The sequence below is a fragment of the Eschscholzia californica genome, unplaced genomic scaffold, assembly GCF_041429995.1.
Source record: "Eschscholzia californica isolate CP2 unplaced genomic scaffold, dmEscCali1.0.p SCAF_4, whole genome shotgun sequence".
Taxonomy (NCBI): Eukaryota; Viridiplantae; Streptophyta; class Magnoliopsida; order Ranunculales; family Papaveraceae; genus Eschscholzia; species Eschscholzia californica.
In genome coordinates this window covers 23,477,573-23,491,453 of record NW_028238461.1, presented here as the reverse complement: position 1 = coordinate 23,491,453, position 13,881 = coordinate 23,477,573, and the positions used below count along the sequence as shown (strand labels likewise).

Sequence of the window (13,881 nt, the reverse complement as noted above, 5' to 3'; positions counted from 1 at the left end):
TCTTCCCGGAGCTCAACCCTAACAGAAATTATTAGAGAAAGAGAGAGAGGAGAACAGAGAGGGAATCGGTTTTTTAGAGAACAAGGACAGAGAAGAACAGGAGAGAACCGAGAGCTTCCATAGAGGTATTTCTTTGATTTTAATTTTATCTTTTTGATTGTCTACTTCTTATTAGTCTGTCTTTGTGAGAGAGATAGAGAGAGAATTAACAGAGAGAGAGAAGGACATTGTAGAGAGAGAAAAAACAAGAACCACCATTAATGAATATTGGAATTTAAAGAAATTTGTTTTCGATTTGTTTCTTTTGATTCTTGTATTATCTTTCTTTGTGAGAGAGAAGGATTATACAGAGAAAAGGATTATACAGAGAGATTAAGAAAAGAGAGAGAAAACAGAAAGTTTAGAGAGAGAAAGAGAGTTAAGGAAGGTGAGAAAATAATTTTCTCAGAGAGGAAACCATTTCCGGGAAGACGAGAAAATCGTTTTCCCAGAGGGTGCGTTTGGCAGATTTCCGGGAAAAACAGAAGGAAATCAATTCCTTATGGTTCTGTTTGGCTGCAAAATCAGTAAGAAATCCAACTTTTTCTACTTTTCTCCAAGCATTTATTTAGTTAAACTTCCATCTATCATCATGAGAAACTAAATTTCTTATCTAGGGTTTTAGATGAAGTCATAATAATTGTTTTCTCGATAATTTATTAAAGTTTTTACCATTTTAACGATAAAATCTTCCGGGTTTTTAGACCGTTCATGGACTAAAACCTGAGTTATATAAAGAACTCTCTAATTAGATCAACCTTAAATTGTCGTTAGAATTATTAGAAAGACGGATTCGAAAACCCTAGGTTCCCTTTTTCTGAATACCGACTTATTTATTTATTTTTGAGTTTTATTTTTATTTTACCTCAATCAAACCATTTTTAAATCTCAATAGTTTTAAGGTTAGATTTTAGTTTAACTTAGTCTCTGAGGAACGAACCGGTCTTACCGGACTTATTACTTGACGCCCGTATACTTGCGGGTGTAGACCTATTTAGGGTAACCTTTTTAGGCCCATCATACTTCATGAAGTTTGTCAGGGTACGTGTTGAAGTAGCTTTCTTTACCTTCTGCAAGTAAACGTATATGTCTACATAACTAGTATGAGTCCTAATAGATTACTAGTCTTTATGCCTTTCTGAAAAGGTGACTTTTGTCAATTAGTCCTTAAGTCTCTATGCCTTTCTGAAAACAAGTTTGAATCTTTTGATTTTAGTCATTATCAATGTTAACAATTTTGGTTGAACAAGAACCTTTAGTAAATAATAACTAGTTCAAAATTTAATGGAACAAAAGGATATTTTAATCTCCCAGTATTTGAAACTCAAATCTTTCAACAACAAAAAAAAACATGAGAAACTCAAACTATAACATAGAATTTCAAGAAGAGGTGACTCTCCAACTCACCATGTCTCGGTGTTTAGTCTCTTAGGAAAGGCTATTGATGGACACTACAACACTGTATCTGTATTATAGGATCTTGTGGAAGCATTAAATGGAATGCACCATTAAAACTATAATAAAATAATTAAGATAAAACAACAAAACAATAAATTTGATAAATAATAAACTTGATTGATTGTATTCGAAGATCTAAATAACAAAAAATACTAGACTCCATTTTATTGAGTCTTAGGACTTCTAGATAAACATAAATTAGGAAAAAGATAACTTCTAAATAACTAAACCCTTGGTTTCCTATTCTCACGAAGTAGGAAAGAAATAAAGTACCTAAACTTTCGAAATAACTGAACACCTAAATTAAACTTCTAAAGTAAAAGAAACTTATCTTTAAACATGGACTTGGACGAGTGGTCCATTAACCTTGCTCATGAGACCCATCTAGTCGTGGATGGTCTCCATCATTGCTAGTTAGGCTTCAATCTTGGTTTACTTCGTGTTTTTGGCGAATGTTTCAGCAACCAGTAGCGGAAAAGCAATTGTTGCATCACAATGTACCTTGTCAAACAAAAAAATGGACAGTACAGTAATAATTAAAATATATTATTGATCAATTACTAGAACTTGAGAAAAAAATCCCAAGACTGAAACTTAGCTTAAGACGCAGAATGGATGCATCAATGAGTGGAGAACAAAGGTACCATGTGGGTTTGTCAATTTTAATTCAACATTATTTGCACTTAGGGAACCAGTTCTGTTTTAGATACTGGGTATCAAACAGAACTGGAATCAAACTTCATTCCATCAGTTTGAAATACATTTTAACATATTTTTTTTTCCAAACCAAATGTCAGAGAGGAAGATGTCCGAGTAACCAGTAATGAACTATCAAGAAGAACCAGATATACTTATTTGATAGGGGATCGAGGCAACAGGCAGTTCAACGAGTTAATCATCATCTATAAGTGGTTAGAAAAACAATTATGAGATATTCAGGTTTTGAAGCCTGAATCTCTATAAGAGGAATCATGCTAAGTTTCACAAGTTAAAAGGAAACGGAAATATATGATTTGAATTTTGAAGTATACCTTAACAGTTTTAGCAGACCCACGTATTTTTCCCCATGATACAGCCTCATCGGGATGAGCTCCAGAATCACTCCCATCGAACTCTTGAGCTGTATTAATAAAAACAGCATAATCTGCACCATTTCGCATCATATTTGCATTGCAAATGTGATGCTTTGGAAGCCCTCCTCCAAGAATTATCATGCCTGTCTTCCTAAGATTTGCATGGACAGCTTCCCCGTTCATGGCCCTTATATCTATATAAAGGTTCGATAAAAGAAACATAAATCAGCCAATACTAGGTAATAATATATTACCTCGAATATTTGGAAAAAAAATTACCTTGCACGATATCAATAACTAAACCTGGTTTGCGGAAGGAATGGAAGTACAGCATGTCCCCTAAAGAACCATCTGTAAGGCCCGGGCAGAATACTGGGATGTTATTCTGGATGAAGCAAACAAAGAGAGTTATCGAGTAGCCACAGTGAAAGAAAGTAAGTAGTTATAGCATGCATGAATGAATTTCAAATGAATATTTTTTAGCACAACAATCTGCACATTTGAAGAACTGAAATTATCATTTTTCTTAAGGTTTGTAGGTTCATAAATATGCTTGAATTAGAAAGAGTAACTAACTCAATGATCTTCAATCTTCACTGACTATGAGTTGGCAATCAAATACAAACTTCCTTCTTCATCGTCAATAGATTAGAGAACTTTTACAAGTATTTGCTCTAAAGGAACTCCACGATTTTCCATTTTCATTGCCTTGTGATTCATGTCAGTTACTCTCAAACACAATGATGTGCATACAAACGCCACAATGTGATGACAAATTCCACAAACAACATTAATGATCTGGCTAATTAAAGTTTTGTCTTTATCACAAAAAATTTCTGCCCTATGCATTCATCATATACGTAAAACTTGAATTCGCCAATTTACAAATGCATTTAGTACCTCCAGTAAGACTAAAGGCTTTTTAAATTCAAAAAATGTGGAAGAATCTTTTTTATATTGAATAAGTGTAAGAACAATGATGATGACAATGTACGTTGCTGCTAATAAATAACATGATACCTCTACGCTTTAATTATGACTTCCTCATCAATTTTAAAGTTTACATGCTTCCTTAATTAAGCACTTACCTTGTATGCCCAGTGAAGATAAGAGGCGGGATTATTTATTTCTTTTCCTAGGCGAGCAATGAGCTTCGATGGTGTCCAAAGTACTTTCTGTACAGAAAAGATAGAAGTGCTAAGTCATTAGCTTATAATAGGAACGTATTAGTATGACTATGAAATAGAAAACGAAAACAGGTTACAATACAATGCTTCCCTAAATGGGAGTTGCATCGATTAACAATATTAACCCATTGATAAGATTTGCATCATTTAACATTGTTTTTACGATTTTCGTGGTATAAGCAACAAAATATGCACGATTAATTAATTAGAGTATATGTTAGCTATTGACAGGTCTACACATTTGGGCCTAGCCAAATACAATTTGGTCCTCTTTCTTCAAGTAGCAAAAGAAACCCTAACAACATAAATGAGATCCAAGAAAAATCCTATATTTTTACCGAGTATCATTAGCAGAACCTCATTATGTGTAACTAACAAACTTAGCAATCATGACCGTTACAAAACAACTACAGTTATTAATTATGGGAAAAAAATTATAACTGACATACCTCCGAAAACTGTTCAGCTAGCATTTGGTCAAAAATTGGCATAATCCAATCCTCGAATTTGCAGTAGTTGTCATTTGGCATCAATAGGTTACCAATGCGGTTCAATCCTTTTGAGCGCAAGTAAGCTCCACGTAGAGAAAAGTCACCTTTATATGTAGGTGCAAGGCACTTTATAAGGTCCTCTTCGATCCCGCCAGTCGTCGTAACAACTACGTCTACCTGAAATTACATAACAAGTAGGACTTGTCTTATATCACGCGCAATTATAGAAATAAAAAAGCTAAATAATCTGAATCTCAGCAGATGCTAGATATGGCTACGATATTTTTCTCGCCCATCCTGAAAAAAAAATACCCTTCTGAAAAAACTTGTTCATCAAACGCCTAGTAGTTTGTCCTTTTTCTGATGGTGAACAATGAACAGAAAACCCTATCCGATTTTGTTTATGCAATCTGAATTTTACACTCCTTCATGGGAGCATATTGATGAAACAATAAGTGTCAAGATAAGAGTGTTATTTGCTTGTCCTAAGAGTCTTCAAGTAAAATAAACAGCTACCTGGTTGAGGGCAACAAAAGGTCCAAGAGCTTCACTCTTTACTTTTGGGGAATAAGGGGGTCAGAAAAGTTGATCTTAGCACAAAGTAGAATCCAGAAAGCACCTAGTAGACAAACTGTCTCGATGCAACATAAGGACATAAAATGTCATATCTGCCGAAAGATCAATCATTTCATGGCACTAGAGTTGTAGTTAATTTTCTATCTGTGGCTGTTCCTTGAAACCATGTAATGAAAGATTTAATGGTAATATTTCTTCTCCATCTGTTCAGCCAATTAACATGTTTCCTTGAGATGAGCTTATTAAGCCATATTTAATTTGAATTATTTGGTTCGGGTTGAACACTAACCTGCGTTGTAATTTAGACTACGTAGCTCGAGCAGAACCAGTACTCGGGCATTCGGGCTTGAATAGTACAAGACTGTATTTATCAGAGACCACATTGTTATTTTTAGCTTAATATAGTGTTGCCATATTTGATCATTTACAAACTCTACCAAGTCAAATCAAAATCATGGTGCACTATAGAGCATATAAAAATTGTATAAATTCAACCAACAAATTAAAACTTGGAATCCATCTTGAGGTTTCAGGGATTGTCTTCATAAACCTTGTAGACACATTGTTGTCGTAATTTCAGGCGGTTTGAACAAGAGGTAAACACTATAGCAAAAAAGTTTTATCTTATCCTCTTAAAAACTTCCAAATTTCAAATTCCAAAAAAGTGCAAGAAGGATACTTTAGATTCTGAAACCCATACCACTAACTTGAGTGCTCCACAGTTTCCACAACTAGCTAAAAGCATGTCCATTTGCGACTACCCAATACTATATCTAGGGTCATCCGTTGGTAATGAAGTCTTATACCACTAATGTTCTTTGTGACTGTTGATCCTAAGCTACAAAATCGGATAATAACAAGGAACTTCACTAACAAACTTTGCCTTGACGCAAACCTAGTTGCTTCAGCTTCCTTTAGGCACTTAGAGTGAAACGTTGAAAGTAAAGCTAATCAAACCAACCAAACATTCACAGTTCTATATACAAAATTTAACAAATAATAGCAGGGCAACTGAGTTATACAAAAAAACAGTATATGAGAAGTAAAAAAGAGAGAACTTTGAACTTATTAGGGCTTACCATATGATGCTCAACAAGATATCTAACAGTCTCTCGAAGACCAGATGAAATAAGATTGGAAGTAAAACCCAAGAACACTTTGCATCTTATTGACTCTCTAAAACTCAGTTCTCTTTCTTCTTCACTACAATCTTCAGCTACAGGCTCATCTGAAAGCCTCCAATCTAGCTTCAAATCATCAAGAAAGATCATTTAAAAACAAGAAAAAAGAAAGGTTCAATCTTTAATAATAAAGTTGAATGGGGAAAGAAATCTCACCATCTGGTTGACAACTTGGATTGCTTCTCCAAGATTAGAAGCCTGAAAACCAGTTGTAATCATCGATTTAAGGATCTCAGAATAATCAACACCTCGATTGAAGTCATAACCCTCAATCTTCTTGCAACTTCCTTCTAAGGTTTCCGATTCTTTGAACACAGTGGATCGCACGGACGCGATAATATGATCTTCCCCAGCTTCTCCCATATCTTTTTTTCGTTGCTTCCTCCTCCAACGAAACTACGAGAGAAAGTGAAAGAGAGTAGAAAGAGTTGTCTTTTGAGAAGAACTTGGGTTTTAGAAATTACTGTTTGGAAATAATTAATGGGGGATGATTTACATAAATAAGTTTATAATACCTAACAAATGAAACAATCTAATGAACAACTATGATAGTCAGACCTTATTCGCCAAATCATATCGTGCCAAAGATGTTAACTCTGTTAGAAATATGAGGTAAAACGTACCAATATAAACACATCTATTATCTAACTTGGGTGAGTTTGGAAACATCTAAAGCACACAGATGTCGAAGCTCGAACGCTTCCCCTTATTTTGTTTTTTCAAAAATTTCTTTCCCCCTGGAATAAAGTTGAGCTAATAAAAAAGGGTATCATAAACGGAAACATGGGATTCATTCAAACACTATATGATCAATATTTACAGATCTGATGCCTGGATGGACACAAAATCCCAGTTGTAATTAAAAAATTCAATAGGTATATATCCTGAGATAAAATCTCAAACCTAATTATCAAACATAAACTAAACAATAACAAACATGGACATAAGCTCGATTTTTCTTATGTAGTCTGGCACATCAAGTAAACAACCTTAACAACTAAACAATAAAGATAATAGGAATATAAATATCCAATTCAATTGATCTGCAATAAAAACTTATGAGAGGAATTTCATCAAACAGTTGTGCTACAACCTAAATCATATTTACAATTATCAGATAGACTCATCAAAATGGTTAGAATCAAAGTAACTATTGACTACTCACCAGAAATAGGAGCCTCCCAAACGAATTGATTCAATTGAAGTTCTACCCTAAAACCCTAATAGTTGCTACACAACTCATCTTATTGTCAACTTCAAACACGATCGTCACCATAAAGATTTGAGATTTGAGAAAGAAAGTGGAGATTAAGGGGGGGTAGTGGAGCGGGACTTTCACAGACTTTCATAGACAAAATGTCCCGTAGACATTTCAAGACATTTCGGATGAGTTATTATAGACAACATGTGTTCATAGACATTTTCAAGACATTGAGAGTTTGTAGACAAAATGTCTTTATAGACATTTCAAGACATTTGATACATAGACAAAATGTCCTGGAGACATTTTAAGATCTTGAGTCCATTGACAAAATGTGTAATGCATATTATATTTGTGCTAATCAAAAATATATTTTTCGACTTTTGTAGACATCTGTGAATATTTGTAGACATTGATGGACATTTGGTAGACATTTATTATTTTAATATTATTATTATTATTTAATCACATGAAATAATATATTAATACTAACATTTCAAAAATATATTTTTCGACTTTCGTAAACATCTGTGAATATTTGTGGACATTGATGGACATTTGGTAGATATTTATTATTTTAATATTATTATTATTTTTTAATTACATGAAATAATATATTTATACTAACATTTCAAAAATATATTTTTCGACTTTCGTAGACATCTGTAAATATTGTGGACATTGATGGACATTTGGTAGACATTTACTATTTTAATATTATTATTATTGTTTAATCACATGAAATAATATGTTTATACTAACATTTCAAAAATATATTTTTCGACTTTCGTAGACATCTGTGAATATTTGTGGACATTGATGGACATTTGGTAGACATTTATTATTTTAATATTATTATTATTGTTTAATCACATGAAATAATATATTTATATTAACATTTCAAAAATATATTTTTCGACTTTCGTAAACATCTGTGAATATTTGTGGACATTGATGGACATTTGGTAGACATTTATTATTTTAATATTATTATTGTTTTTTTATCACATGATGGACTTCAAACGTCTCTTGTTTTTTGAAAGACATTTTGGCTTCCAAATTTGTCCCAAATCCTTCACAAATTCATCAAACTATGAAGTCTACCAAAGTCTGAGACATATTTTGTCTACAATCGAATGCCTCGGACTTTCATAGACTCTCAAATGTCTGGATTTGAATGCCTCAGACTTTCGTAGACTCTCAAATGTCTGGATTTGAATGCCTCAGACTTTCGTGGACTCTCAAATGTCTGGATTTGAATGCCTCAGACTTTCGCGGACTCTCAAGAGTCCGCGAAAGTCTTGCTCCACTACCCCCCCTAAAGATAGGAACTTCCTCCAAAACCCAATTCAAATTTGGTTACAGAATCAGCAGTTAGAAACTTGCTCCAAAACCCTAATTAAAAGTTTCCATATCTTTTTTTTTTTGAATGGAAATACCATAAACGAAAGGGATTACATAGTTTTTTTTTTTTTTTTAGCTAAAACATCCATTACTAGAACTGGGTTACAAAGTTCATCACTCTCTACTCATAAAGTTAAAAGAGGGACTAAACTGAATAACAAATTAACAACAAGAGGATTAATATTCAATTTAAGCAGATTGGAGGGCTAACACGGATGCTGCCAGATTGTGAGCTGGCTGATTTGAGAATCTGGGGCAATACATACACGTGACTTCCATCTGCCGCGATAGTTCCTGGAGGTCGTTGATCTCGTACCAATATCTCCACGGAACATCAAATTCTACGGCTGAGATTAGGTCTAAAATAACCCTAGCATCACCTTCTACTATAAAACCTCTCAGCTGTAGTTCTTCTCCTAATTCCAAACTGAGACGAAACCCTAGCAGCTCACTATGAAAAGGAGAAATCGGTTCAAATGTTAATGTCTTGCTCCCTATAATGTTTCCTTCATGGTTCTTAGCAATAGCAGCTGCTGAAGCTTCATTCTCTCGAAAAGATCCATCAAAATTAATTTTGATTTGGTTTTGAGGTGGAGGACACCATCGTTCTTCATGGTTTTCCTGCAAAACGAGATTAGAAGATGAAGTTTGAATAATGTTAGGGATATACCTGAGAGATTCTTTGATCTTCTACCAACATCTCACCAAATCTGGTTGCTGATTTCTGAATATGAAGTCGTTTCTAAGTTTCCACCATTTCCATATGATATAGGTGAATGTAAACCATCTTTTATGTCCATTAGTTTTGTCTTGAACTAGATTTGTAAGGAGGCTAATTAGATTTGTGTGTTGTGTTTGCAGATCTTGTATATTTGTATGATGGATTAGAAGTTGGAACTTAGGGCAAGAACTGAACAAGTGATCTATTGTTTCCACTTTATTAGTGTTGCACATCTTGCAAATCTGAGGTACATATGGAACTCTCTTACCTATATTGTTTAATGCTGGTATCCCATTATTGATTAGTTTCCAAATGAACTGTTGAACTTGGGGATTCATGTTCTTTATTCTCCAAAAAATTTTCCATGGGAACAGCTGAGGTTGTTGAGTTAATTGTGGTGTCTCCTTGATCTGTTTATAGTATTGATTTAGCCGAGAATTTTCCTGATGGAGTCGGACACCTGTCTTGATGATGATTATCTTGAGGGATTGTTATCTCATTGATAGCCTGTATAGTCTCATCATTAAAATATAAGTTAATCAAGTCAGTATTCCACATTCTGGTATTAGGCTTAAATAATTCAGAGACCCAAATGACATTAGCAGGTAACTCATTGATCATGATAGGTAGTTTGTTAGGGAGATGAGGCAACCAATGATCCGATCTGATTTTTATATTAGTACCATCACCAATAATCCAAAGGATATTGTTTCTCATTGTAGGCTTAACTGTATTCATGGCTTGCCAAAAATTGGAAGTAGTATAAGAATTTATATCAGACCAGTAATTATCGTATTTGACATACTTGGCTTTTAAAAGTTGCACCCAAATGTCTTGGGGTTGTGTAATGAACCTCCAAACCATCTTGGCAATAAGAGATTCATTAACCTCTCTGATGGATCTTATACCTAAGCCCCCTAAGTTCTTGGGTGTAGTAATAATCTCCCATTTGATAAAATGCAATTTCTTTTCACTGTTGCCATGACCCCACCAAAAACACCTTTCAATCTTTTCAAGTTGGTTTATAATAGTAATAGGAAGGATTTGATAACTACAAGGATAGGTACAGAAAGAAGAAAGAATAGATTTGATAAGTACTATTTTACCTGCTTGTGTTATATATTTTTGTTTCCAACCTGAGAGTGAATTTTGAAATTTGTCAACTAACCATTCATGACTTTGTATTCGATTTCCGGCCTTGAGGAGGAGGGCTCCTAGGTACTTGGATTGGTTTGTCATCATGGGAGCTCGAAGTTGGGAAGTATATAAGTCCCGGATGTTGCAGGCCACCCCTCTACTGAAGTACAGTGAAGACTTACTAAAATTTACCTATTGACCTGAAAACCGAGCATATATATCCATAATTTCCCGTGGGCCACCAATTGAACTTGATTGAAAAGCTGATTGAATGTGGGCCACCAATTCGTCCCTGATAATGACCCAATGATGCTGGAAGAAAAAACATGGTAATCCATCTGGCCCAGGGCTTTTAGTCGATCCCATTTCCATAACCACAACTTTGATCTGCTCTGTTGATGGTACCCTTGAGATGTGGTCCAGTTGTTCAGTCGTAATTGTCTTAAAAGCATTGATGATCTCAGTCGGGGTAGGGTCAACCGTTTCTGCCCTATATATGTTCTGAAAATATCTGATAAATTCATTTGCAATTTGGTCCGGGTCCCTTGAAGCTTGGCCTGACTGCAGAGTAAGTTGATGTACCATGTTTTTCTGTCGCCGAGTCGACATAGCAACATGGAATGCCTTTGTATTTCTATCCCCGTTTTTCACCCATTTGGATTTAGCTCTCTGTTCCGCTCGTGTGCATTGCAGGTTCTCTAAATGCAAAAGTTCTTTTTAAAATTTGCTCCAAGATAAGAGACTCATTCGTAGGATTTATAGATTGAATATCAGTTAACCTCTTCCGTAGAATTTTGAGTCTGTGAGAGATATCCACGCGTCAGTGAGAGATATCCACACGAAGCTCGTTAATAGCCGTCCATAATCTCCAAGGAATTGAAGGATCCACGGTTGTAAGAAGGTCTACCATAACCCTAAAATCAGTTTCCAATATAAAATCATCCACCTCCAGTTGAGTGGCCAACTCTAACCCTAAAGTTATTCCAAGCATTTCACTTTCAAGAGCAGTCGCCGGTGAGATGAGTTTGGTTTGTTGTCCAATAATGTCGCCGAAGCTATTCCTTGCAACCGCAACACAAGAACCAACCGTGATTGATCTAAAAGATCCATCGCAATTGATCTTTATTTTGTCCACAGGAGGTGGGTGCCATTGTTGTTCTTGCACGAAAATGTTAGAATCATTAGGAGTAAAGTTAGGGATCATAAACCTCAAAGAATCCTTTGTTCTTCGCCAACATCCAGCTATGTCTAATGGAGTTTGATTAAAGATTAATTCGTTCCTCATCTTCCACCAGTTCCAAAGAAGATAAGTAGCTTCTTACCATGTATGATTACCATATTTATCATCTAGAAGCATAGATCTCAAAGTTCCAACTAAATCTGTAGTTAAGTGGTGAAGATCTTGATTATTAGTATAACTAATGAAGTCTTTGAAACTTTTGCAGCAACTGAACAAATGGTCCCTGGTTTCGATCTCCCGTCTATCACACATGATACAAAGATTAGGTATGTTGGAAATCGTACTACTGATGTTAGTTCGATTTGGTAAACCATCATGAATTAACTTCCATATAAAAACTTGAATATTAGGATCCATTTCTTTCTGTTTCCAAAATTTCTGCCATGGAAAGTTATATGCTTGATCAGATAGTATAGGAGTGGATTTGATCTGTTGATAATAAGATTTTGTTGAGAATTTGCCACTCTCTACACATGTCCAAATAAGCTTGTCATTTTGTGGATGTTGTGGAAGCACGATATTAGTAATAGCCTGTACTGTTGAAGCATCAAAGTATGTGTTTAAAATCTCTGTATCCCACTGATTTGGCGTTGAATCACTCTTAATTAAGTCCGCTACCCAATAAATGTTGGTTGGAAGTTCTTGTTTAAACTGTAGTTGATGTCCTTGAAAACCAGGGATCCATGGGTCTAGCTTAATTTTGATGCTTGTACCATCTCCAATTAGCCAAAGACAATTTATGTGAATTGTCATGACCCCACCAAAAGTTCCTTTCTACTTTTTCTAGCTTTTGAATGACAGTCTGGGGTAAAATTTGGAAACTAAATGGATATGTACTGAAAGAAGATAAAATTGTTTTGATGAGTACCGTTCTTCCTGCCTGAGTTATATATTTCATTTTCCAAGTTCATAGGGATTTTGTGAATTTTTTCTAACCATTGATGACTTTTGATCCTGTTGCTCGGCTTGAGGATGAAGGAGCCAAGATATTTAGATTGATCATTCATAAGAGGAGCTTGGAGTTGTAAGGTATATGCATTCCTAGTGGTGGCTGGAACTCCTTTGCTGAAGTGAATTGATGATTTGCTGAAGTTTACACTTTGCCCTGAAAACTTAGAATAAACATCCATAATTTGTAAAGTAGATTCCAAGTTTTCTTTTGTTGTTTTACCAAATATAATCAGGTCATCTGCAAACAATAAGTGAGATATACTAGGGGCGTCCTGGTTAACCTTGTAACCTGTAAATTTCCCTTGTTGTTCATAATGAGAAATTTAGAGGGAGAGAGACTGGGAGGCTAGAATAAAAAGATACGGGGAAAGCGAACAACCTTGCCTAAGGCCTCTAGAGGTCGTGAAGTCCCCTACCAGATTACCATTAAGGAGGATGTTGAAGTGAGTAGTAGTAATGCATGATATAATTAGGGATAACAGGGTACCATTGATACCCGTGGCACGGAGAACTGCTTCTAAAAAGCTCCAGCTAACACGGTCATAGGCTTTAGCCATGTCCATTTTAAGTGAGAAATGACCATTTTTAGTAGTAGACTTATGCATTGAGTGTAGAAGCTCTTGTGTAATGATAATATTCTCCATGATCTGTCTGCCTGGTACGAAGGCATTTTGGGTCCACATCACACATTCATCTAAAAATGGGCCCAGACGGTTGGCGATGAATTTAGTGATGAATTTGTAAACCGAGTTACAAAGAGAAATCAGTCTATAGTCTGCGGCCATACTCGGGTTTCTGATTTTGGGAATTAAAGTAATAGTCGTGTAATTCAGAGAAGGAGAAATACAACCTGATTGAAATGCCGATTGGATATAAGTGGTGAGATCTGCTCCAATAATATCTCAATTGTGTTAAAAAAAGAAATGAGGCAAACCATCGGGACCCGGGTTTTTAATTGCTGGCATATCCATCACGACTTGCTTTATCTCCTCAGACGACGGAACCCTAGAGATGTAGCCAAACTGTTCGACCGTTAGTATCTTGTACGAATTAAGGATCTCGGTAGGTGGGAAATCGACCATATCTGCCTGAAACAAATTCTGAAAATAGCCAATGAATTCTTCCGCTATTTCATCTTGACAAATCTTTCTCTCTCCATTAGCTAGTGTGACGTGTTGAATTTTGTTTTTGTGTCGTCTTGCCGACATAGCCATATGGAAAG

The 13,881-nt window shown here is 35.2% G+C and overlaps 1 protein-coding gene and 1 long non-coding RNA gene across 2 annotated transcripts; one reads left to right on the top strand and one right to left on the bottom strand.

Annotated features, from left to right (window-relative positions):
* Positions 1-1,593: 1,593 nt before the first annotated feature.
* Positions 1,594-10,237, bottom strand: LOC147543748 (deoxyhypusine synthase-like). The gene is made up of 9 exons (XM_086637076.1): positions 9,281-10,237; positions 7,171-7,347; positions 6,162-6,401; positions 5,904-6,071; positions 4,207-4,425; positions 3,659-3,745; positions 2,850-2,955; positions 2,529-2,764; positions 1,594-1,998 (listed from the first exon to the last, which is right to left on the bottom strand). Exons 3-9 carry the CDS (start codon positions 6,366-6,368, stop codon positions 1,930-1,932), a joined length of 1,092 nt encoding a protein of 363 aa, XP_086493202.1. The 5' UTR covers positions 6,369-6,401; positions 7,171-7,347; positions 9,281-10,237; the 3' UTR covers positions 1,594-1,929.
* LOC147543747 (uncharacterized) lies at positions 8,737-11,942 on the top strand. Its single transcript, XR_015223873.1, has 2 exons — positions 8,737-9,382; positions 9,472-11,942. It is a non-coding gene; the product is annotated as an uncharacterized LOC147543747 (long non-coding RNA).
* The last annotated feature ends 1,939 nt before the right edge of the window (positions 11,943-13,881 follow it).

Bases quoted from the DNA above. Each gene is read 5' to 3' on its own strand.
- LOC147543748 (XM_086637076.1), bottom strand. From the start codon at position 6,368: ATGGGAGAAGCTGGGGAAGATCATATTATCGCGTCCGTGCGATCCACT. The intron at 6,072-6,161 runs GTGAGATTTCTT...GATGATTTGAAG, and splicing joins TCCAAGTTGTCAACCAGATG to CTAGATTGGAGGCTTTCAGA. The intron at 1,999-2,528 runs GTATACTTCAAA...TTGTTTGACAAG, and splicing joins GGTCTGCTAAAACTGTTAAG to GTACATTGTGATGCAACAAT.